Genomic DNA, 23763 nt, shown 5'->3' with positions numbered 1-23763 from the left:
TCCTCATGCCCTGCCCTCGGGAACTGCCTCCTTCTGACAGAACAACTGGTACACTTCAGCACGAGTATGCTATTGGAACGACTTGGGTACGGATACCGGTGCTCGATACCTTGAACATCAACGACCACTTGACATGACGCCGAAGCAAGAGATGGACAGTAACGTGTTGTGTACCACTGTACTTCGATACCGCCTCTGACGACTATCGTAAATTATACATGTCCTTTCCCAGTTCCCCATACGTTCCGCATTCTATATAGCTCAAGAGATATCGTCCATTTTCATGGCGGACGCGACTGTCACTGCGCAGATACAAGTATGCACCTTGCGCCATACACCGTGGTCGCATATATCACCAGACGACCCATGGCGGACTTCTGCAAGATCCATTCCGCGGTCCATCTCCCGGCTTCTTCGCCATGCATACATTGCCCATGCTCTCTCGGCATGCCGAACGGTGTCATGGGACCTCCCGACAAGGGCTGCACCTCGAACACCTCAAACGCGTCTGCAAAGCGCATGCGAGCAGCCTTTTCAGCACTCTTCCTAACCTGCTGCGCGAAGCCCCCGCCCAGAAAGTCTCCTCCGACGACATCGATAGAGATGCCTGTCATCATAAGGACTAATGCAGGACCTGGGACTCTGCACAACAACGAGAGCAGCAGGCACGCCGGGAGGAGCAGCTGGCGGATCGTCTCAGCAGACCTGTCTCTGCTCATCTCGCGGGGCACTGAGCGAGCTTTGAGTGAAGAGCTGTTCGCACGGCCCCTCCGCCGTGAGATGGGTATATGCGTGCCGTTTCTTGTGCGAGTATCGGGAGATGACGCCCGGTGCGCGAGCAAGAGGTGAACGTATGCAGCGAGACGAAGCTGCAAGATGTGTAGCACCACCCAGACCAGTGCGCAGACCACCGCGTTGACAGTCGGTAGGTGGGTCAGAGTGAACACTACCCCCAGTGCCTGAGCTGATTGTTAGGCACGCAGAGCCAGGTCTCGCGATGCACAACATACCACCGCTAGCGTCCCCAACAAAACGTGGGGAAATGTCAATGTGTATAGCAGCTGAGCGTGGTATGTCGCATGGTGCATAATCGCTGCGACGGCATTCCTGATCTGCTTGCGTGTATCACCTTCAGCTCAATCCATCCAGAGGGGAAAGCTACTTACGGCAGGTGCTACAGCGACCCAGACGTCCCAAACTGCCTGTCCGAACGCATCGCCGTGCAGATAGGAGTCCAGCGGGATGTCGAAGACAGGTGCTGACTCGGGCAGGAGGCCCTTCTGCCACTGCAGCGTTGGCGAGGTCGACGGCTCTGGCTGCATCCTCCCTGTGCAGATGAGGGCGAGTGTGTCTTCGCAACGCGCGAGCCATGGCCGCATTTTTATGGGCCCCCTACATGGTCTAGCTTCCGAGAATGCTGGAGATAAGGGCGATGATGTTCGCTTTGCTTCATGCAAGTTGTCACATGGGGACGGCAAGCGAGTAATGGGCGCCCATGCATCAACGTAAGATGGTTGGGGGTACGAGGTGCGTGCTCGCGATGTTTTCTGTCTATCGAGGGCCAAGTTAACATAACCTTGGTAGGACTGCGCTATTTCCTGTGTCTGGCGTCCGGACAATTTTATTCGCTTTTTTATCGTCGAAATGCGAGATTTTTCTGCGATTTGCTGACTCGATTGCCAGTAACAATGAACTAGTCAGGCTCTCCTATACGTCATCAAACCACACCCCAACTTTCTTCCATTACTTGGGGCGATACAGGCTGTGATTGACAGTCTGCGAGCCAGCGGTTATTCGCATCTGGGGTCCTGTTGATAGCCCGTACTGGCGGACCCCGAAAACTTCAGGGAATAGAGACGTCTCCGAGCCAGTGCAGTGACTAAGCTTGGGTTCTTCGGACAAGGTCAGGGCATGCTTATTCTGCATACTGCGAATCAAACACTCATACACTACATATTCCTGCCAGCTGTTTGTGCAGTGACGACGCCACTGATCACTCGGTCTAAAGCGGATGGCACTGGGAAAACTGCACGCGGGGAGCCACGCCGCTTTCAGGAAGGCAATGCTTGCTTCATAATTCAGACAACCTGGGTGTGTCGGCTGCATTTGGAAAAAGGCAAGAAAACACTGCCTTTGCAGTTTGTGCCCACCGAAGCGAAAGCTGTGCTGTCGGGGGCTTCGCCCAGGAAACTCCCGGTGTGTCTTTCGGGCATCCTGGGCATCCGACTGCATCTAGCTGACGCTTCACCCAGGGCGGAACCCGTGTTCTAAGATTGATATGTGGGCGTTCTATTCATAGAAAGCCCTTCGACGTGATCCTTGAAAATCCGACAACGATTTGCCTGTGACAGTATCGAATTCCGCGTCTTCGTGTTCTTTCGCCCATGATGGGCATGCGAGCCGTATGTCATAATTTGGCAAAGAAAATAGCCATCTAGACCTTTGCTCTTCCCCCCGCAGCTGGGCCTGCGACTTTCAATTGTCGGTACTGGGTCGACATTACAAGCTGTAGCCGTTCTTCTCGAAGTACTCAGTCAGGTGTCAGGGTACACTTCCAGCTTTCCCTTGCTATTATACTTCCTTCCCTCTACGCTATATCGACCAACACCTGGCCAGATGGGTTGTCCATGCTCAGTATTCCTGATAGGTTGTTCGGCATGTCGGCAATATTTACTCATATGGAGCCGAGATGAAAGGATTGTTGAGTATCTTGTATTTTTCCAGGCTCACTTCCTGATCCCGCAGCCTACGGCCTCAGGATACACTTGCCCCGACGTTTCGAATGATGTCTATTGCATCTCCGACAGCGTCCGCTCTTTGTACGCAAGCTATATAGAACCATAGGTCGCCTCTTCAATGACTACAGTTCACTTGCGGTGGTCCCGTCTGATACAGGATCGAGACGCGTTATGGCTCCTGTTCTTGAACTTGGATCTATCCTCAATGAGACGTTAGGTGCCATCGTTATAGGTGGCTTCGTCAACTCCATGTGGGTTTTCGTTCTTCGCTTACTCAGTATATATCACGCTAATCGCTACCTAGTCTATATGGGATTTTAGTTCTGCAGACTTATATTTTCCTCCTGCAAATGCGAAAGGACAAACTCCTTCTACGACTCTCTGTACGCTTTCTCACCTCTCCATCATGAGCATAGCATCCGCTGATTTGCGTTCACTAGGTTTGGACTCTCTTGTGTGTGCCGTCTCTAAATCGTCGCTGAGAGAGAACTGAAGTCCCAAACAGCATCATGAACACGCTTCATCTGATCTGCATAATACATGCGCTCTACTTGTTAGTATCCTCACATCTGTAACTCTCGAGACCTACCAAGACATCGCTCGAATAGCTACACAGTCACAAACTTCGCGGACTTCTCTGTGCTATTATCCATTATTCCCTGGTACGTTTCGTCTCAGCGTGCGCTTCAATAATAAATCCACGTCTGTCTTCTAACAGGAGTGGCCCGGTGAGTAATCTCAGTCCTAGTCGATAGTCTCAACTAACAGCCTTGCAGATGGTAATCCTACTCACGGTGTGTGTACTATGCCAGCGGCTTGCAGCATATCTATCGCCCTAATGCTTCTTATCAGACAACAACAGCAGTGCTTGTACAGGCGTAAGCATTGGATCGAGAGGTATCGCCTATCGCTCACTCTCCTTTACCTTAGCTGGTTTATATTCCGCGTCTGGAAGCGTGAGTCCAGAACTGCTACAAAGCAAACGTTCCCGCTCACGATCATACAATATTCAGTAAGCGACGGGAATACTCTGCTTGTCGCCAGCCTGGTGAGCTCCTTCATTTCTGCCCGAGACCACGCGAGTGCGTCGTACTAGATTCAGCGTACCAGATCATCGGCTGTGTTATAGTCCTCGGTAAGGTGCAGCACGACTTCTGAATGCTCCACTATTGAAGCTTGAAGGTTGGACCGACTTCACAGGTGTCGCCACTGCACTTAGTGTTAAATTGTACGTCACTGCCGCCCTGTAGTAGCTTGAGGGGGCTTCATCATCAACTAACGCGCCGCTTGCCAACTTTGCTCAGGTTCCAACTCAGCACGTTTATTGGATTCGCTAATGTCGGCGTAAGTTTAGCATGAGTTGTACGTCCTCAACGGGGTTTTCGAGGAGCTAATGTATATCATGCGGTGTAGTGGCTCTTCTTCTTTGCACTCGGAACCAACATCGTCGAGGACCTCGTCATTGCGATCGCGTTGTGCTTCTACATCCATCGGATGAGGTCGCACATCCTTCGGTATGTCTCTTTCCACGTACTCATACCTCCTATCCTTGCCGAGTCAATACTCAGGTCGTCGTCGGTCGTGAATATTTTGATGGTGTACATGGTGAACACGGGTCTCTTAACAAGCCTCCTCTGCGTTGCAATCGTGATCACCGTGAGTGTCACAACCTCTTTGTCTCGGCATCGAAGTCCCGCTAACAAGGCTCTCATATCGACCAGCGAGCGTGTTGGCCAGACACGTTCATCTTCTTCGGCTGTAAGTTTCTCGTATCGCTTGTGCGAGAGCACGGTCGCTGACGCGTAGTAGTGTCCCTCCCCCTTAGTAACCTCTACTCGAACGCGCTTCTTGGCTCCTTGAACGCGCGAGACTGGTTCCAGAACAGTTTCCAGAAGGCGGCTCAGGCAATCACAATCCGGTTGGCCAACTCGAGCGAGGGAAGCGAGGTCGCCACTCCGTCGCTGCCGACAACGACTGCTGCCGTCCCGCAGCTGAGCGGTTCGTGCGGCAGTGAATCAGCTTGAGCACCTCGAGGCCAGCGCCTGGTCGAGGACCCATGCCATGTAGACCCAGTCGCACGAGCCATAAAGCGTGGCAGATATCTATGGTGGCATGTAAAGATACAATTTGAGGACAATGTACTGTACTACTCTACGCGACAAGACGAAGGGTATCGGCGGGATAACTAACCAACTAACCAACTAACTAACCAACTAACTAACTACTACTACTACTAATACTACTAGGAGGAGGCGGAAAGGATTGGACGAGAGGTCATCGCGGTCGTTACCGGTGAGTATTACGCATGGAGAAGGAGTGTGAGTGATAGTGGAAAATGATGGTGCGATGTAAAGTTGCGATGTCGATGTACACGTGAATAGAGAATTACACTTGATGTATGCCTCGTTCGTCTCAACTCAACGACGCGCAATACGCTTGCGCTCGCGTCCCTCCTCCTCAACGTCCATGGCTTCCGGGGACTGCGACATGTTCTGGTCCTGGCTTTCGCGCGGCGTGTTCAGCGTCCCGGCACGGGACGTTCGCACCCGTCGTCTCGGTGCTGCGCCGGACGGAGGCGGTGTGGACGGGCCCGTGGACTCTGCCACCATAACAGCATGCCTACGTTTCGTGCCAGTTGACTCGGGAACAGAGGGGGGTGTCATCGTTGCGAAATTTAACTCTGGCGGCGGGGGGATGATGGCAACCGTTGTATCACCGGCACTTGGTAGGAGTGTAGCAGACAAAGGAGCGGCGGGGGAGACCATAGATTCCTTCGGGTTCGCGTTGGTCACCGAAAAAAGGCGCGATCTTGATGAACGATGGACTAGGGATTGTGGCTGGAGGGAGCGATATGTGGATGTCGGGGACGGTGGGGTCGATGCAGGGCGCGCAAGTGCGGAGGTGGACGTGAGTAGAGACGGTGTCAAAGGGGTCATCGGTGCAGAGGATACCTGAAGCAATACCCATAAGTGATAGAGAACACCAGAAAAAAGCTCAATACTCACATTATTGTCCCTCGATCTGGCGGACGCGGCAGCTGTCTTCAGCACGTTCAGGGTGCTAGACGGCGCCTTGTTTGAGGCGGATGCAAGGTTTCGCTCCCGCTCTCGCTCACGATCCTTCTCTTCGTCTTCATCTTCTTCCTCCTCCCTGGATTTAATGGCATCCAATCTCGCTTCGATGTAGTCCATAATCCGACCAATGGTCATGCTGCTGCCGGTCGGATCGCTTGACTCGTCTGCAGAGACCCCTTGTTGGATCATCATCAGCAGGTCTTGGCATGCCGCCGCATATCCCGCGTTGTATGCGCGTTTAGAAGTCCTTCGTGAGGACTTGTAAAGCGTGGTGATACTGAGCGCGGCCGCTGCAGCGTGGAGTCAGAACAGGGCGAAATACCGCAGAAGTACAAAACTTACCTCTAAACTTGTCTGCAAGATCTTTCTCAGCATTGGCCAAGTTCGACGTCGGCAGTGAGTTGACAAGATTATTAAGGTTCAGCGATTCCATGCTGGTTGTGGTCGTCGACGGCGGTGAGGTGCGAGCCCCATAAGCGCTCGAATCTGTGCTTGAGCATGGGCGCCAATATTGCACTGCCTAATTAGGATAAATGGCACGTGATACGGCTTTGATGCGCAATGCGCGCCATATGCTACGCGCCGTCAAACTCAAGGGTTAGAGTTCTTTGTCAACGGCGACGACGGCGACAAACATGGCGCGCGGGATATGCGATAGCAGTCCTGTCGACCTGACCTCGACCTGCGCTCGCGAAACATGGGCTGCCTTCGTGCCCACCGCGTTCATCCTGGTCGTATGCCTGACGGCTACCCCGCTCCCCATCACGATTCGACGCATCCTGCTCGCCATTAAACGGCCTTTCCGAGCCTTTCTCACCTTAGACGAAGCCGAAGCCTTGCACTCCGATGCACTGCAAGAGGAGCTCGGGAAGCACTCTCTTTCTGGACCTCTGTGGCGCACCGTAGTCCTCTCGCTAATCGCTCTCGCGGAAACACTGTCATGGCTCGTTGTGGGTTCTTATCGCTTCGCTACCCAGCCGGAGGAACTGTGGGACGATCTGCGGCCGTTTGCCGTTGCTGTATCCTGGTTGTACGCGACCTGCCGTCCAGTAGCGAGCCCAAGCGCGACTCCGCCGTATGACTTGTTCATTCTGTACATTCTTCGCACAGCCTTCGACATCCTGACCTTTGGTGGCGAGTTGTACAACCGAGCAGTGAATGGCATCTCACTTCCGGGCTCGTGGACACTTGCCGCACAGATTCTCAATCTTGCAGCGCTGTGCTTGTTGCTCGGGGTGATTTTGGGTATGCCGCTGGCAGTACCCAGCCCCACAGTGAGACGTGAAGACATTGTGCGTGCCTCTATAGTGAATGGTCGAGCATAAGCTGACGTCCTGTAGGGTAAATCTGTGTCACCAGAGGACTATACTTCACTCTGGAACTGGATATCCTTCCTTTGGGTAAAGCCTCTTATCGACCGTGGAACCCACGAGACCCTCAATGAAAGCGATGTCTGGACCCTTAGTCCAACGATGCAAGCGCGTCCTGTGTACACGAAGTTCAGCACTTGCAAGCGTCCAACGCTGCTGCGCACGCTCTGGGCCGCCAATTCCCTCGACCTGACTCTCGACTTCGCCTTGACGTATATCAGCGTTATATTCAACTATCTCGGCCCATTCTTCTTGAAGCAGATCCTTGACTCGCTCGACGTTCGCGATGGCGAAGACGAGCACACGCGTGTCAAGAAGGTCTCGCAGGCATATATCTACGCGTTCCTCGCCTTTCTCTGCACCATTGGTCGCGCTGAAGCAGATGTACAACACTTGTGGTACGGACGACGGGCGGCAACGAGAATTAGATCCAGCCTGATGACCGCCATCTACGACAAGGCTCTCAAGCGCAAAGATTTTTCCGGTATCGTCGACAAGGATGCAGCAAAGAACAAGAACGCAGATCCGAAGAAAGAAGGCGTGTTTTAGCTCATCCCGGTCTTGTATGAAGCCTAACGTTTTGATTTAGACCCTAAGGGTGACAACCCGAAAGCGGGAGCAGACGTGGGCAAGATTGTCAATCTAATGGCTGCCGATGCAAACAGGATTGCGATGATTACGTCCGGCTTGTACTTCTTGTATGGAGGTGAGCACTCTTTCCTATGCTTTACTTTCACAATCTTACTCTTCGCCTGGTAGCACCGTTCGAAATCATTATCGCCGGCTTCTTCCTGTATCAGTGCGTATCTGACCGCGAGACCTATATACTCGCGCCCGGTTGTTAACTCTCCTCGCCAGGCTCCTTGGTTTCTCGGCTTTCGCAGGTTTTGCCATAATCATCATCGGCTGGCCACTCAACAACTATGTTGCGAGGCGGTCTGTCAGAATTTACAAGGGCCTTTCAACTGCGCGTGACAAGCGTATGGGTGTATTAAACGAGCTCATCTCTGCGGTGGGTCAATTGATATCGGTAAATATACAGGCAACGCTGAGCAGAGGCCATAGGTCAAATTCATCAAATTCTTCGCTTGGGAAGAGCGTTGGATCAATCGGGCCATGGACGCACGTGAAGTTGAGATGCAGTGGATGGTCAAAGGTACGATGCGACATTACATGGTTGTGTATAGGCAGAGAGCTTACAGTACGGCAGCTCGTATCAACAACGTAATGTTCTCGCTCATCTGGAGTATGGCACCTATCCTTGTGTCGGTCATGGCATTCTTTGTGTATGTCATGCGTGGCAACCAGTTGACTGTCGGAACAGCGTTCACGGTTAGTAATTCTGCTCTATTAGACTTGTCCTGCGACTGACAATTGCTTGTAGGCTATCGCGCTATTTGGCATGATGCGGTATGTCCGATGATTTCTCGTCTCAAAATGATCGTTCACACCTTGTCTTAGTGCACCATTGAACGTTATTCCTTCATGGATCGTTCAGCTCATGCAAACCAAGGTTGCTATGGATCGTATCGCGACCTATCTCGATGAGGAAGAGGTCGATGAACAGGTCTCTTCGCTCAAGAAGTCCGCAACGGTCTCCGCAACGGAGAGCTTTGGCGGCCTCGGCGTTGAGCATGGTACCTTCAAGTGGAACGAGGTTGAGCAAAAGAAAGAAGAGCCGCCGAAGAAAACTCCGTCAAGTTCCAACAACAACAGCAACAGCAATGGTGAAGATGACGGTGCAACGGCAGTGGACAGCGTGTCTATTGCTGACTTTGAGTCGGACCGCCGGTTTGAATTGATGGATATTAGCGTCATGTTCCCCGAAGGAGAGCTTACCGTAGTCACTGGCCCAACAGCCAGCGGAAAGACCGCTCTCTTGGTGAATAGTGCTGGTGTTCTGTCTTCAAGCAACTTGTCTAACTACGGCTTTTAGATGGCCCTCCTCGGCGAAATGACTCGTCTCGAAGGACGTCTGATCATGTCCAAAGATTCATCCAAGGTCGACGAGCACGGTCACCAGCACTCCATTTCCTACGCTGCCCAGGCACCTTGGCTCCGCCACCAGTCAATCAAGGATAACATTCTGTTTGGCTATCCTTATGACGAGGAGCGCTACCAGGCCGTTGTCGAGTGCTGCGCCCTGAAGCCCGACCTGCAAATCCTCGAAGACGGCGATGCAACCGAAATTGGCGCCCGGTAGGTCCGGAGTCTGCCGACCTGGTCAGCGTGCTGATGCCTTCAATAGCGGTGTCAGCCTTTCTGGAGGCCAAAAGGCGAGGTAAGCCTTGACATCTGTAGGATTGGGGCCATTCTAACTTCCAAAACTAGGGTTGCGCTAGCTCGCGCCGTTTACGCTGTATGTACATGTCCCTTTCGTGTCGTCCGCCCTATTGATCTTTCGTAGCCTACTAAATACGTTCTGCTGGACGATCCACTCAGCGCTGTGGTGGGTCCTACACCTATGAAGACGCATATATACGCTAAACTCCCCCCCTCCCCCCTCCATAGGACAGTCACACCGCACGCTTCCTTTTCGAGAAGTTGTTTAAAGGCCCCCTCCTGGCACATCGTACTGTCGTAAGTACACGCGTGCCTTGCGTTGACAATATACTCAACGGTCCACTTGTAGATCCTCGTTACTCATCACGTCGAACTCGTCCTCCCGGGGACATTTTATCTTGTCCGTATGCTTGATGGACGTATCGACACCCAAGGCACTGTTAAGGAACTCCGTGCTCGAGGCATTCTCGACGAAATCACGCATGACGAAGCTGTCGAGACCCACAAGGAAGAACAGGCAGCGGCGGTCGGCGAGGGAGCAGATAATGACCAGGCAAAAGTTGACAGCGCTGACAGTATTGAACAGCCTGCGAAGGCAAAGTCCCCTCGCAAGCTGATCGAAGAGGAGCACCGCGAGGCTGGATCAGTAAAATGGTCAATTTATAAGACATACCTCAAAGCTTCGTGAGCTTCACGTTTTTTCGTCGTTAATGCCCGCAATATTGAGCTGAGCTCCAGATCCTACTGGACTTGGGCTATCCTGATCTGCCTCATTCTCATAAACCAGTTGTTGGGCGTATCCGAGAAGGTTTGGATCAAGGTGAGAATATTTCTGGGTTTTATGCCCTGCTTCATTGCTCATGCGCTCCCACAGATCTGGGGAGAGGCTTATGGAAACGGCAGCAATGTTACGAATCCGTACATTATCAACTCGTTGTTGACCCCTGAGCATGAAATCCCTTTGGATCACACCTACACTTCCGCTCACCTACCGCTGCACTACCACTATGGCGCCGCTACAATGAGACTGCCGACGATTCACTGGCGGCGTGCGCAGGATCATCCCTTCTTCTACATCGGCATCTATGCTGCGATCTCCCTGGGAGCAGCGCTGGTGAACATCACTGGTGTCATCACACAGTATACTGGTGCTCTTCGTGCATCAAGACTCCTCTTCAGGAGACTATTGACCGCAGTCGTTCGCGCAACCATGAGGTGGCACGATGTTACCCCCCAAGGTGGGTGACTTCTCTAAGGATATACGAAACTCGATGTTGAATCCTTAGCCTCTCAATGTTCGCAGGTCGCATGCTCAACCGTTTCAGTAAAGATGTTGAAACAGTAGATACTTCCCTGGCCTCTTCCCTGCAGCAAGTCAACCAATCTTTGGCAAACTTTGCGGCGTCCGTTGTCACAGTCATGTAAGCTCTCCATATATCTATTCCTGAACGACTTGCTGAATCGGCCCCAGCTTTATCTTCCCCTTGTTCATCATTCCCGCCTCCGTCTTTGGATACTTCTACCGGAGGCTTGCTATTGGTTACCTCAATACCGGCCGAGATCTGCGCAGAATGGAGTCTAACACTCGTAGTCCTATCTTCGCGAACTTCGGGGAGCTCCTCGAAGGTATCGTCACTGTTCGAGCTTTCTCTGCCGAGAAACGTTTCTTGGAGTTTCATACTAGCAAAATTGACCTGACAACGAAGGTATGCTCTGGCTTCCGTACCTAAAAGTAGTCGGCTAAATACCGCTGTAGATGTGGTACTCGTTTTGGATGACAAACCGTTGGCTCTTGCTGCAGTTTGATACACTCGGCGCTCTAGCGGTTCTGACGACAACCTTGTTTGCGCTGTCCGGCTATGTCGACGCCGGTCTTGCTGGTGTCTGCATCACCTCTGCTATGGCGTTCACGAACAGCGTGTACTGGGCCTGCCGATTCTGGACTGCTCTCGAGCTAGATCTGAAGTACGTACTTAGCGTACCTTCGCAACGGTTCCGTGCTTACTGGCAACACAGCTCTGTAGAACGTGTTGTCGAGTATCTAGACCTTCCGCAAGAGCCCGCTTTCGTTGTTGAGAATAGCCGTCCGCCAGCATACTGGCCGTCCTCCACAGGTCCCAATAGCGACGAACTAATCTCCGTCGAAAATTTGCACGTCAAGTATGCTGTAGACCTGCCGGATGTACTGCGCGGCATTTCGTTCAAGCTCAAGGCCAAGGAGCGTATCGGTCTACTTGGACGTACAGGTAGCGGGAAGAGTACCTTAGCGATGAGTATTCTCCGCTTTGTAAGTACCTTGGTCGATACTTTGTGCTATGTGGCTTATGGCTGACCATCGTAGGTGGACCCGGCCCAAGGCAGTATTGTTATTGACGGTATCGACATCTCGACCATTGGTCTACACGACCTGCGATCCAGAATTGTAAGCTTTTATGCTATTTCATCGTGAAGGGATATTCTGACGCCTTACATGCACAGACATTCATTCCCCAAGACGCGACCCTGTTCTCAGGGACTCTCCGTGATAACCTGGACCCCTTTGGTGAGCTGTGCTCATTCGTAAAATGTTGAGCATTTGGCTAACAATTGCATCAGGCGAGCACGACGACAGCGAATGTCTGGATGTTCTGTACCGCGTACAAATGCTGACTGAAAATCAGCTCGCATCTCAGCGCACTTCTCGAGAGCCCTCGCGCCCAGCTTCCATCCGAGGGGTAGAGCGCGACGAGACAGCGAGCACTGGCACTGGAACACCGACCAGCACTGAGGTTGATACCAAAGCTCCGGTCAATCTTGAAACCCAGGTGTCACCGGGTGGTGCGAACTTTTCGCAAGGACAGCGACAGTTGATCGCCATGGCGCGGGCATTGCTGCGCCGAAGTGCCATTATTGTGCTCGACGAAGCAACCTCCAGCATTGATTTTGCTACTGACGCGAAGATCCAAAAGACGATCAGAGAAGAGTTCAACGACTCTCTCCTTCTGACAGGCATGTCTAATCTCACTCTTTACTTCTTTCGTGCTAAATGTGTCACACTAGTTGCTCATCGCCTGAGGACGGTCATCGACTACGACCGTCTTATTGTGCTCGACAAAGGCGAACTGGTTGAATTTGACACGCCGTGGAACCTGATTCAGAAGGAAGGTGGCATCTTCCGTAGCATGTGTCTGAAGAGTGGCACGTTCACAGAGCTAGAGGCTGCTGCTAAGGAGAAGGCGACGTCTGCAGACAAATCTGCATGAACAAGGTCTTTTGGTCGCATGTTTATAATCTTTATCTTGTCATCGTGGCGGTCATCGTTAGACACTATTTATCTTATATTGTCAGAATGCCGAGATGCTGACTCGATTCCCGCTGGTTGATCAGGGCCAGGCAGGGCCAACCCGATACGGGCTTTGTGGCACTGGGAACATGCCGAGTGGTTGGAAGGTTTTCCGCAGAAACCAGTGCGCTACGCATAGCACCTGCTTGCGTCCAGTATGAGATCAAAACCATGGCGAAGAGCCTCGCTGTGATACACCAAGCCAGCTGGCTATCCGATAGTACCAAGAGTGTCCTTTTTGCGCGCCAGCTTTCGGTTTCTTCCAGGCTTGGTCAGTTCGAAGATGATCGATTATTCCGAGTCAGCGTGGTAAGCTTCATTTCATTTTATGTCTTTTTTCATTATTGCCCTCTGCCTACTAGATTACGTACAAGTCACAAAAATAACTATATAGCCTTGGGGGCATTAGGTGAGGCTAGGGGGGAGGCAGCATTAACAAACGCTTCCAGAGGTCCCGAGCGCTGCTAGACGCTTGCCGACCCCCCCCCCCCACCGAGGTTGTTTTCAGCGCTTAGCGGTGATGCCCCCCCTGGGTGAGGCTAGTTATGCATACTGATGCTCTGCAACCAATTCCTTACCTGTCGTTAGCGTTGGCCGTATGTGACTATGTCAAACGACAGCGTGCTCCTGGTCGTCATTTCATCCGAGTCGTATATGGGATGGTAATAACGAGCCCTTGCGCTGTATATCTCCATCTCCATCACATCGCGCGATTTCTTTGAAAGATACAGCGTTACAGCACTCATTAACGGCCCTTCAACATAACAGCGATCCTCACCTAGTTAGACCTCATGAATTTGGGCAGGTTAATGACCGCGGATAACTGCGAATATCGGGTCCGCTGGAGCTGCCTGGCTCAACGCACATGATGGTCTCAGTGCACAATGCCCGTGCTGCGTTCGCTCACAATTAGCTCAATTTGTTCTCCTTACGACCACAGATATAATGCGTTTGCTACAGAACTTACGCTATATTGGTCATGGCATCAGGTACTAGCGATATGCTGATGCCTTGTCCCTATTGTGATAGCTTTTGTCGCGCAACGCGTGATGCGGCGCGCAGCGATACGTGATGCTCTTGGCGTGACTGACTTGTTGTAGGCTCTCGCGCAGCCCAGGGACGATTTCTGGAGGTAACGGAGCCTTGCCAAGCGCATTTAGGCGCTCAAATAAACTGCGTTTGGTAAACAGTGAATTGGGGCAGTGCACGCTGTCCCCGCTCTCATATTATGGGTAGCTAAAGTTTACATCTTGTGGCGGCGTGCCTGTTGATGGTCGTAATGTCATTAGATGTCCCTAGTAGCGGAGATCAAGTTGGCGAGATCCTGGGTTGCTCTCCCCATGGATCGTGGTGTGTATATAGGTGTTTCCGAAATCGCGCCCGAGGTCAGATAGAGCATTTCCGCTATGCACCTTTACCCTCTTCTAATTTTCGTTGCGTCTGTGACTAGTGCAGTGCTTGCTGCGGGCGTCCCTGGAGGAAGGCGCTCAGCTACCTCCGGGAAGTCACTCAAACCACGCATCGTCAAGGAGCTCCTGACAAGGCGCAATCCACTCATGGGCCTGTTTATTGCTCGGGACTCGTGCCAAAGTCGATGGGGTGTCTGCTATGATGAATATTGCTGCCCACTCGATGGATCATGCTGTTACCCTGGTAAGCTCGGCCTCTCATCGTGAAGAGCACCTCGAAGGAGCCTCATGGTGCGTTTGTTCGCTAGATTGTTGTGATGCAGGATAAAATTGCTGCCAAGGTTCGTTATGCTTCTAAACCTGCCGCGACTGTATGTGATAGCTAATACGACTAGGCAGGCGGCGGGTGTTGTGATGAAGGGTAAGCATGCGATGACTTTGAAATCCACCTGTGTCGCCGTTCATGAGATCGCTGCTTAGCCAATATTGTGACGTCGTAGACGGCCAGCCCGGATGCTGCCCCGACGGGGAGGTCTGCACGGGTACTTCAAACGACTGTTCGGACCCAGATTACGAACCCTGCGAATCGTTCGACTTCTGCTGCCGTGAGCATTCTCATGTCGACTCATCGAGGATAGGTTTTCGTTGATTTTGTGCCAAATAGCTCCTGGCTACACCTGTTTTGAGTCGGGCTGCGAGCCACCGTCGGGCGGCCCTAATACTATCGTCAGCACGAAAGGTATGCTCCGTTAGCTCTCCTACTATCCTGTGGCGTTCAGACGGTGCTCCGCCAGCGACTACGCCAGCAAAGATGTCGACAAAGACGCCAACAAAGACGCCGACAACGGCGCCGACAACATCAACCACGGCTCTTACTACGAGCCCAGACCCAGTTATCACTCCAACAAACAACCCTGAGATGCTCAGCACCGCGCCCACTTTCAGTAGTCTCGAGGACACGGTCTTCCTGAGCAGCCCTGTGACTACAGGAAACGCGACAACTAGTTTACCTGCGTTGCCGAGCGCCTCTGCGCTCGGCGGTGGATCCTCTACCAGCGGCGGCATGCGCGCAGCAGGTGTTCCAAGAAGAGCTATCGCCGTTATCGCCAGAACTATGTCCTGCATGGTTATATTCATGTTGTGATGTGACTAGTAGGGGCGTGCAACTTGAAATGATTGGTTATCTTTTCAATAATGATAGAATTGTACCTACGGCTGTGATCCGAGCACATCAGCTACTGTTTACTTACCTGACCACCAGCAGTTCCGTTGCAAATCACTGCACCGCTTTCAAGCGCTATAAGGGCGCCAATTACTTCGCGCTTTCTCAAATTCTCACAAATTCTGGAAAAGGCTGGCACCATCCTTTCTCTTTCTCCTCTACGTCGTACAAGGCATCCTTCGTACTTTCTGGGACTAGATGCCGCGTAATGAAGCAGGTGAAAACGCCATGTATGCGGTGGTCACTCGTAGAATGATTGAGAGCGGCGAATGGGAGAGGTAGGTCGCGTCGTCGCGACTCGCGGCTGTCGGACATCGACATAGAAAAACGCATGTCTTAACAGCATCCACAACATAGGATCAGCGATATGTTTTCGAAACGATTAGATGAGGCTGGGTGGATTGACGAGATTCATCATGAGAGTAAAGGTCAACATCTTTTCATGAATGTGTGGAGTTGCACTTTTTGTGTCTGACCTATCGTGTCAGAGATGGCCCGTCATTCTGACACAACCCCTGTTCGTCAACTTATGGAACAGCTGCGGCTTCGCGCGGAATGTATGTGTGCTTTGCTTCAACAATCTGTATTCTACTATCAGTGTATAGCGTCCGTACCGGCCGCGGCGAAACAGGAGGTCCTTGCCGTTATTCGTCAATATCTTGACAGCCAGATCGACAAATAGGCAAGACTTACTCGAGAATCAGGGCTTGCAGGGTGGATAGGCTGAGCAAACGAGAGCGCCAGCAATGGGTATGCGAAAAGGGAGCAGACTGGGGCTGGGCCTCGGATACGAGTACGAGAACAGGTGTGAAGCCAGGAGAACAAAAAGAAAAAGCGAAAGAGGGTGCTACGTTGGCGTCTTGACAGTTCGAACGGCCTTGGCCAGCTGTACTGCATTATTTGCTACGAATGCTCGACAAGAAGGTACACTAGTTTATGCATCGATTTGCTTTTTCGCATGTTGAAAAGGGCCCCGTAAGACTACTGTTACAAGAGGGCCTCTGCTACGGTCGATAATAAATAGTGTCCGTGCTGGTACTCCCTGGTAAGATTTAAGACCTGAGGGTGCGAGGATCTGCAGAACCGTACCGGACGGCCCTGGCCCCGCACGAGCACCGAGCCAGTCGGTGAGCTCTACCACACCAGACCCCAAACCAACCCCTCATCCTCAATCACCGTCAGCACCAAACTTATCATGGTGGTCCCCGCGAGGTAAGGCCACCGACGCCAGTTCATGTATCACCGCAGGGCCTCTTTTACGAAGCTCAATGCACTTAGCCCGTATATTTAGACCAAGAGCGGATCTTGGCTCCATGGCGATAGCTACAGCTGACTTAGTCATGCGCGCCTCTGAATAATGCTGGACAACTCACAGAACAAATGGGACTGGCAGCATTAGTACGGTGATTCCGCCAATGATACTCATCGCGGGGCCTACACCCAAATTATTGAAGAACGCTGTTGGTAGGAGGCATCGGTTAGCGAGCGGCACCAGACGTGCAAAGTAGAAACGAACCTGTACTGAACAGAGGGAACGCAGCACCAATGATGGCCCGGAAAAGGTCATTGCTCGCCATTACCGATGCGACATGACGGGGGTAGCAGTCGGCAAGGTAGCTGCAGAGGCCGTGCCGTCAGTGCGGGACTCGAGGGGATGCGGAGCATGTCGAGGGCTTACTTCAAACCGGCCTGGAACAGAAGAAGCACGCTTAATGACCACACCGCGGAAGCGATGACGGGGACGATCCAAGGCACTCCAGCGCCGCTCGTCCAGCCGAACCAGAACATAGCTATCTGGAACGGGATTCGGTCAGAAATAGAGGTGCTGACCATAAGGTGGGGGCCTCACAGAAAAGCAAAAAGCACCTGGAAATGCGATTGGCAGTCTATCTTCTGGCACAAATTCTGTAGCGTGAATGTACAAAATGAGCATCAAGTTACGTACAGTACATATGGCAGGATCATACCTCCCCTGGTAAACTTGGGCCTGAGTACATAAAGCGCCCAAGGTACAAGACCTATGAATCCCACTATGCCACCTGCAACAATGCCCTGCGGATGATGTGTGAGACAAATTCGGACGCATGAGGAAGAGCAGTGAATTACGAGGAAAGTTAGACCGTTTTGCCCCAGGTTGAAGCCATGATGCCCGGTGAAAATCACATTATAGGAGGCGACGAAGCAGTATTGGATACCTGGAGGGCATGAGTATTCGCGATGTCGAGGAAAATTATGTAAACGACTCACCGTATGCCAATCCAACATACAGATTCCAAAATAGAACGACGGGCTCACTGAACCCGAGATAGAACGGACGCACGATGGTCATCATGGCAACTTCTTTCATTGTCATGTTTTCTCCTTCTATCTCAGCCTGAGTCCTCAGGTTTGGGTTTCCCGTGAGCTTGCGCAGACGGACTGCACGGCTGTAGAGGATCCTATTGATAGTTGCAAACAGATATGATAAGCGAAATGTTCTGACGATATCGACTGTGGCACTTACGCTTGGGGCGACGTCTCGGGCATCGTGAAGGCCAGGAAGACCCAGGTGGCACCAGTGAGCCAGAGCATGATCCAGATCGTCCACGTCCAGCCTTTGGCCTGGACCGCGAAGCCGCCAATAACGGGGCCAATGCTCGGGCCACACATCGCGGAAAGAGTCCACCCAGACATTGCAATCACCTGGGTTTCCGGTGGCCACATGTCTGCGATGGTCGCGCCGCCGGTAGCGAAAACCGGCGATCCGAAGAACGCTGCCCAGAATCGCAGAGGTAGCAAGGCGCCGAGATTCTTTGCTAGCGCAGTCGGGATCTGGAGAAGCATGAATATGAGGAGGGTAATCATGTACACCGATACCCTGCCAGTCTGAGGGATCTCGCTCATTGGTGCGAGGATCATCTACGGCTATCTGTGAGACGCTCAGCCTGAGGGAGAGGCGGAGCATACACACCGGTCCAAAGGCATACCCAAGGACGAACAACGTGATGCCAAGGTTCGCTGCCACGACTGAGATGCCAAACTTCTCGGATAAGTCCGCGGTGCCTGGTGCATAGATGGATGAGCCGATGAAAACGGCAAACGTGAGGTGCCCGATCTGGCAGGTGACGAAGCATCGCTTCGCGAGCGACCACTGGAGAGACGAGATTAGCAGCTGGGAGGGCGCCATATACGCATGCACGCACGTTCCTGGGGCACTCAGGATCATCAGGACCGTACCAGTCCACGATATTTGGGTCCTCGTGAGCCCGCTGCTCCTCTTTCGCCGTTGCAGCTAGATCTACCCTCTCAGTATCCTGTGGCAGCCGATGAAGCACCTCGCGCGCGGCCGTGCTTTCTTTTTTCGCCATATGATCCTCGATCTTCGCTTCAATCCCGGGTGTGATGCCGCCAATCAGGGTGCTACTTGATGCACCCACGTCCAAGTTTGTGATCAATCCGGGAGGCGGGGGGTCGAGTGACTCTGACGAGCTTGCAAAATGCCTTGTCTGCAGACTGGGACCAGCCAGGTGGGCAGCATAGCGCCGAGGCAGCACGAAGTTAGGGTGCTCTTCAGGGTGCTGAAACAGACGTCTACCGGAAACGTGGTAGGCGATGCGGCCGAAAAAGGAGTCGCGCAGGAGGTCCGGCGTGCGCATGGCGATTATAATAGAGGAGAAGTAGGGACAAAGGAGGCCAGTTTGCATTCCACAGTGCAGAGGGCCGACATAAATATTGTCTAGAGCCCCGCGCTAGTACGCGTTTGTGGTACGCGAAAGCAGAGCCTCCAGATCCCGGAGCCGGAACGAGTTAGCCTGGTTCATGTGAAATGATGTCGATGTAGGTAAAACGAACACTGGAGGGAATCCTGTCCGCAAGTACTGGTTATTGTGTATCTCGCATCGAGACTGTCTTGACTCTTGCGCGAGCGTACTAACAGCCTGGGGCCTACAGACGCCGACGATCAGTTACAGACTTGAGCGAAACTGCCACCAATGTCTAACACACCATTCTACACCACAAATAATTGGCACTTGGGCAGTCTGAAACAGGGTGACGTTCTACAGCTCGTGTTAATAGCGACTGCGAGCTGGTTGCGACGTACGGTGTTTATCTTCTGGTTGTTTGGAAGTCGATCGGTGAGCCTTTGAGTGTTGCTGAGCGCTGAATCTCGGTCAGATGTTGACACCGCAAAGTATTTGCTTCTGTGGCGTTTCTCTCAGGGAGCACATTGGCTACGGCCTGTTGCGACAGTCATGGCAGTGCGCCCGCTGACAAATGGCTGCGCCTTGGCGCCTAACAGCTTGCCTCAACCCTGGGCTGTTCGTGCATTTGTCGTACGTCGGTCTCACTTACCATTGTTCAAACTTGGTTGACGTGTTCGAGAGGATCCCGCGAGCAACCATTGGCGAGAAGCATGTCAAACAACCAAGGAAAGCGGGCGACCGCTGCCCATCCGTTCAACATCGATAATGCAGACGTCGTCTTCACTACGTCGGATGCTGTCGACTTTCGAGTTTACAAATCGATCCTCTCAGTGGCGTCACCGTTCTTTCATGCCATGTTCTCACTCAAGCAGCCTGCCTCCTTAGGGTCACCAGAGCCCATCTCTGTCTCGGAGGAGAGCGAGGTCTTCGACGCCCTCCTGCGCCTGTGCTATCCCGTCGACGACCCCACCTTCGCTGACCTATCCCAGCTCGAACCAGTTCTCGAGGCTGCGATAAAATATCAGCTGGATGAGGCAAGCAAACTCGCTTGCAGTTTGCTATGTGGATTCGCTGCTGCCGAATCGTTGCACGTGTTCGCCATCGCTTGTCGCCTTCAGCTTGACAAGGAGGCACTGCTGGCCGCATCGATGTGGAAAACGAGCCGCAATTTCAACGAGAGCTCTTCCAATTTCTCTGACACTGTAGCCGGTGCATGTTACACGTCGGACATGCCCAACATCACAGCTGCTTGCTTCTATCGACTCCTTCAGTTCTGCCGCGGTACTCCCATGCCTGGCTTGTCGTCATTCATTAGCAGATGTGCCACATCGCTTCCACCCTACCTACGCCAGCAAGACAATACTGATATTGACCTACTTTTCGATGGGGACCAAGCAGACGTCGTACTTCGGTCTACAGACGGAGTTCAATTCCGAGCCCATACCCTTCTCTTCCGACTCAGCGGAGCAACCGTGATATTGGATGAGGGCTCTTGTCAGAGCGCGCCAGACGCCAACTTGCCCATCGTAAAAGTCCAGCTTGATAGCGAGACTCTCGCGGACCTCATCCGCATGGTTGCCCCATCCCCATGTTCCGTTAGTATCACAGACTCACGGCGACTATGGAGTCTTGCGCAGGTTGCTACACGCTACGAAATCCCACGTATCGCTGCTGCCCTGAAGAAGGAGGTCAGGCGGCTCACACCAGACCGCGGCCTCGCAGTGTACCTTCTCGCCGCTGCGCATGGGTGGAAGGAGGAAGCTGAGCTTGCCGCCCGCGCTTTGGCCCATCGAAGCTTGGGAGATGTTTACGACTCCCTCATGGAGGACGTTTCTGCCGCCGTATACCACTCGCTTCTACAATTCCATCATCAGTGTGTTGTCGCAATGTCGGAAGTTATCCAGCAGAGAGTTGAAGGTGGTCACAAGCAATGGAAGGAGCTATCACATGCGCGCTCAGCCACAAGGCCCATCTCTGTCATTTTACCTGTCGTTGAAAAGGAGCTGTATCCTTTCGCTACGGCGTCGAATGGACCGTGCCGGGGCTGTGGAAGTAGTAACACTTATTCGTCCAATCATAAGAGCTGCGGATACAAAGTCTCTCCTCTCCTACTTTCTAGCGAAGAGGTTGAGAGAGCCCTTGATGCACGGCTATCTGAGGTGAGTACCTTGTGCTAGCGTCGTCACGGAAGCTTGCAAATACATCTCTCAGATAAAAATCAGCTTGCCGACGACATACACGCCAATCAAGCACGCTCCTCTTCCCCGTATCTGACATTACAATAATTTAGCACTGAGCGAATCTAGACACTCGTGTCCGGGATGGGATTCATGACGCACTTAGTCCTAGCAAAACTCTTGGACTCAAAGTTAGCAACAGCTGCACAATCCTTCTGCCATACTTTGTTCAGCCTTGGTTGCACCTAGATGAAGAAACATGCATGCCATGGTCCAGACGCGATCGAGAATAACTAACAGCATTTACCTTGAGTCGCTGCATATCTCCGGAGTAATTCGAGTGGGAAACTCTCCTGGCTGCTCTTCAACGGAAACCGCGCATGCCGAAATTCCGTTTTTTTTTTTTTTTTTTGGGGGGGGGGTACTTCTGGAAGGTTCCGAGCACTCGGCCAATGGTGGTCAAACCCTTCTCTTTGGCATCGCTGCGGTTGTAGATAATACGCAGAACAGGCTCGATGGGTCTGCTGTCCTCTTTGGGGGAGGGGGAGGGGATAATGGCAGGAACGCGCTACCTTCGGGGGTATATTCTCCTACGTCTGTTCCAATGAAAAGACGCCGCGAAGGAAAGGGACCAGTGAGCATGACCTTGGATACGCAGAACCGTGCACCATCCGGTGACTGTGTCTGCGTTTGGCGGGCGTCTTGAAATCCTTGGTCATCTCGTCCTAACGACGCGTAAGTCAGGAAAGTTGCGAAAGAAAGATACGACACTCCTCACGTACACGAAAACGAGCTAAGCATGACTGATGCAAGACGTCGAGTAGTACGTGTATGCTAGACGCCAAATCAGCCGTTACGCTTTTTAACGACCGCGCCTTCTCGTGTCTTCGCTCTCGACCGCCTCCCATGCTCGGCCTGCCCAAACGTAGCTATTTCCCTAGGAGTACAGCATATAGATCTGCGCGTAATATTTCTGGTACGGTATCTGTGCATGCAACTTTTGGGACTCGTGCGGCACAGAAGAAGGAAAACTCGCAGGAGAAAGTTAAGAACAAGGACCTCGGGATCAACGCTCGCATACGAGCTGAAGAGGAGGGAGGGTTTGGGTTCATACCTCGCACGCAAGCTGAGACCCCTGCAGGTATGAGTCAGAGCTCTCTACCACACTCCTGACTCAATGTGTTGTCCGAAAGCACAGATGATAAACCTGAGCCGGGACCCAACACTCGCACCCCCAGACCGATAACACCAATAGACAAAAACCTCACATGGGCGACGCTATCAAATATAGAGTCCAAGGACCTCCCAGCAATGCTCCTGCAAGTCGACTACCTCCCGGACGAGACGACAGAAGAGGACCTGGTGAAGCTGTTCTCCGAGCACGGGCGGGTTTCGGGTGTCATGTTCAGTGAGTGGCTCTGGTGGTGTATATAGCCCGTTGCCCTCATCGAGGACACAGGACAGTCCAGACGAGTGGACCGTTTCTTTGGCCGTTCCTTCGTTTTAATGGCGAGTGAAGGAGACGCACGTAGAGCGTTCGTCGCGGCGGGCAAGGAAGGACTCGTGCTACACGGCGAGGGACTGGCCGTTGAGCTTGTGCATCGTCCACCAGACGCAACATCAGTACTGTATGTCTATGGGTTAAGGGGGCCACAAAACGACGTAGAACGCGATATGGAGACCATGTTCTCATCCTTCGGAGAGGTCAAGTCTATCAGTGAATGCGTTCAAGTGCTACATCTTAACAGCTGTGCTGACTGCAAGGCGTGATTTACAGACTATGTGGAAGAAACGAGGTACTGCCATGTTGCCTTTAAAACTGTTGGTGCAGCGGAGAAGGCGGTAGCAAGTCATATCCGGCAGCGGCTTCGGTATCGAGAGGAAGAGCTTGTTGTCGACTTCTCCTTCCATACACCGTCTCGTGTGCTTCACATCACTGGCTTTACAGGCACTGTCAAATACCTCTGTTCATTCTTCCGAGAATACATAGACTACGCCGACTGGGTCAACGTCGGTAGGTAATCTTCTCACCGCTTGCACGTTCTATTCCAAACTAACTTATGTAGCAAACAGCAGTGGGTTCAGGAAAGACAGCGTTGGCTGGGTGCAGTTTGACAATGTTGATCATGCATCCGCCGTCCGCGACATCCTCCTTGATCGAGGCATGACTGTTTCGTACTCAAGGCAGGAAACCTATCCGAGAGAGTGGACGTGGAACGTGCCGCCTTCGTACAAGACGCTCGTGGAGTACGCACCGTCCGAGAAGGAGCGTGAAAATGCCGCAGGTACAGCCCTTCAGAAGCTTGAGGCGGCCATATCGAAGCCTGTCTTAGACACGCATGTCTTGCACCTAAGAAGTGTACCCAAAACTGCTACCAGCGTTGATATAGACTCAAAACTACAGTCCGTCGGTCTAGCAGCCCCCTTTTTCATACACCCAGGTTTGCCTTGCTCTTTCTCTCGCTTGACGATTATGTCGCTGAAA

General features: G+C 52.5%; 6 protein-coding genes across 6 annotated transcripts; 5 read left to right on the top strand and 1 right to left on the bottom strand.

The window, feature by feature from the left end:
* Window positions 1-2764: 2764 nt before the first annotated feature.
* Window positions 2765-6294, top strand: PHACADRAFT_211768 (uncharacterized protein). Its single transcript, XM_007398800.1, has 16 exons — window positions 2765-2989; window positions 3043-3121; window positions 3179-3192; window positions 3244-3291; window positions 3347-3400; window positions 3457-3466; window positions 3515-3532; window positions 3591-3616; window positions 3669-3694; window positions 3752-3786; window positions 3849-3873; window positions 3921-3966; window positions 4043-4082; window positions 4152-4394; window positions 4460-4496; window positions 4548-6294. Exons 1-16 carry the CDS (start codon window positions 2910-2912, stop codon window positions 4760-4762), a joined length of 996 nt encoding a protein of 331 aa, XP_007398862.1. The 5' UTR covers window positions 2765-2909; the 3' UTR covers window positions 4763-6294.
* A 128-nt stretch (window positions 6295-6422) lies between these two features.
* PHACADRAFT_211766 (uncharacterized protein) lies at window positions 6423-12806 on the top strand. The gene is made up of 24 exons (XM_007398799.1): window positions 6423-7104; window positions 7153-7720; window positions 7772-7888; window positions 7942-7981; window positions 8041-8194; window positions 8248-8338; window positions 8393-8514; window positions 8567-8592; window positions 8644-9064; window positions 9119-9381; window positions 9431-9463; window positions 9514-9541; window positions 9590-9631; window positions 9694-9762; window positions 9815-10149; window positions 10204-10285; window positions 10340-10703; window positions 10769-10886; window positions 10937-11171; window positions 11222-11430; window positions 11482-11752; window positions 11807-11887; window positions 11944-12007; window positions 12061-12806. Exons 1-24 carry the CDS (start codon window positions 6448-6450, stop codon window positions 12705-12707), a joined length of 5037 nt encoding a protein of 1678 aa, XP_007398861.1. The 5' UTR covers window positions 6423-6447; the 3' UTR covers window positions 12708-12806.
* Window positions 12807-14395: 1589 nt separating this feature from the next.
* On the top strand, window positions 14396-15340 carry PHACADRAFT_211765 (uncharacterized protein; the record flags this gene model as incomplete). Its single annotated transcript, XM_007398798.1, has 6 exons — window positions 14396-14440; window positions 14505-14537; window positions 14596-14617; window positions 14697-14801; window positions 14861-14935; window positions 14991-15340. 6 exons carry the CDS (start codon window positions 14396-14398, stop codon window positions 15338-15340), a joined length of 630 nt encoding a protein of 209 aa, XP_007398860.1.
* A 209-nt stretch (window positions 15341-15549) lies between these two features.
* On the bottom strand, window positions 15550-19329 carry PHACADRAFT_211764 (uncharacterized protein). The gene is made up of 11 exons (XM_007398797.1): window positions 18601-19329; window positions 18369-18548; window positions 17922-18316; window positions 17666-17856; window positions 17525-17613; window positions 17386-17470; window positions 17268-17323; window positions 17097-17212; window positions 16935-17035; window positions 16792-16876; window positions 15550-16741 (listed from the first exon to the last, which is right to left on the bottom strand). Exons 1-11 carry the CDS (start codon window positions 19099-19101, stop codon window positions 16693-16695), a joined length of 1848 nt encoding a protein of 615 aa, XP_007398859.1. The 5' UTR covers window positions 19102-19329; the 3' UTR covers window positions 15550-16692.
* A 46-nt stretch (window positions 19330-19375) lies between these two features.
* PHACADRAFT_260978 (uncharacterized protein) lies at window positions 19376-19661 on the top strand. Its single transcript, XM_007398796.1, has one exon. The coding sequence runs from the start codon at window positions 19390-19392 to the stop codon at window positions 19543-19545; it is 156 nt and encodes a 51-aa protein (XP_007398858.1). The 5' UTR covers window positions 19376-19389; the 3' UTR covers window positions 19546-19661.
* A 111-nt stretch (window positions 19662-19772) lies between these two features.
* On the top strand, window positions 19773-21668 carry PHACADRAFT_260977 (uncharacterized protein). The gene has a single exon (XM_007398795.1). The coding sequence runs from the start codon at window positions 19812-19814 to the stop codon at window positions 21276-21278; it is 1467 nt and encodes a 488-aa protein (XP_007398857.1). The 5' UTR covers window positions 19773-19811; the 3' UTR covers window positions 21279-21668.
* Window positions 21669-23763: the final 2095 nt, after the last annotated feature.

Source organism: Phanerochaete carnosa (genome assembly GCF_000300595.1).
Source record: "Phanerochaete carnosa HHB-10118-sp unplaced genomic scaffold PHACAscaffold_8, whole genome shotgun sequence".
NCBI lineage: Eukaryota > Fungi > Basidiomycota > Agaricomycetes > Polyporales > Phanerochaetaceae > Phanerochaete > Phanerochaete carnosa.
Note: the sequence above shows the minus strand (reverse complement) of the source record. Positions and strands in the feature narration are given on the sequence as shown.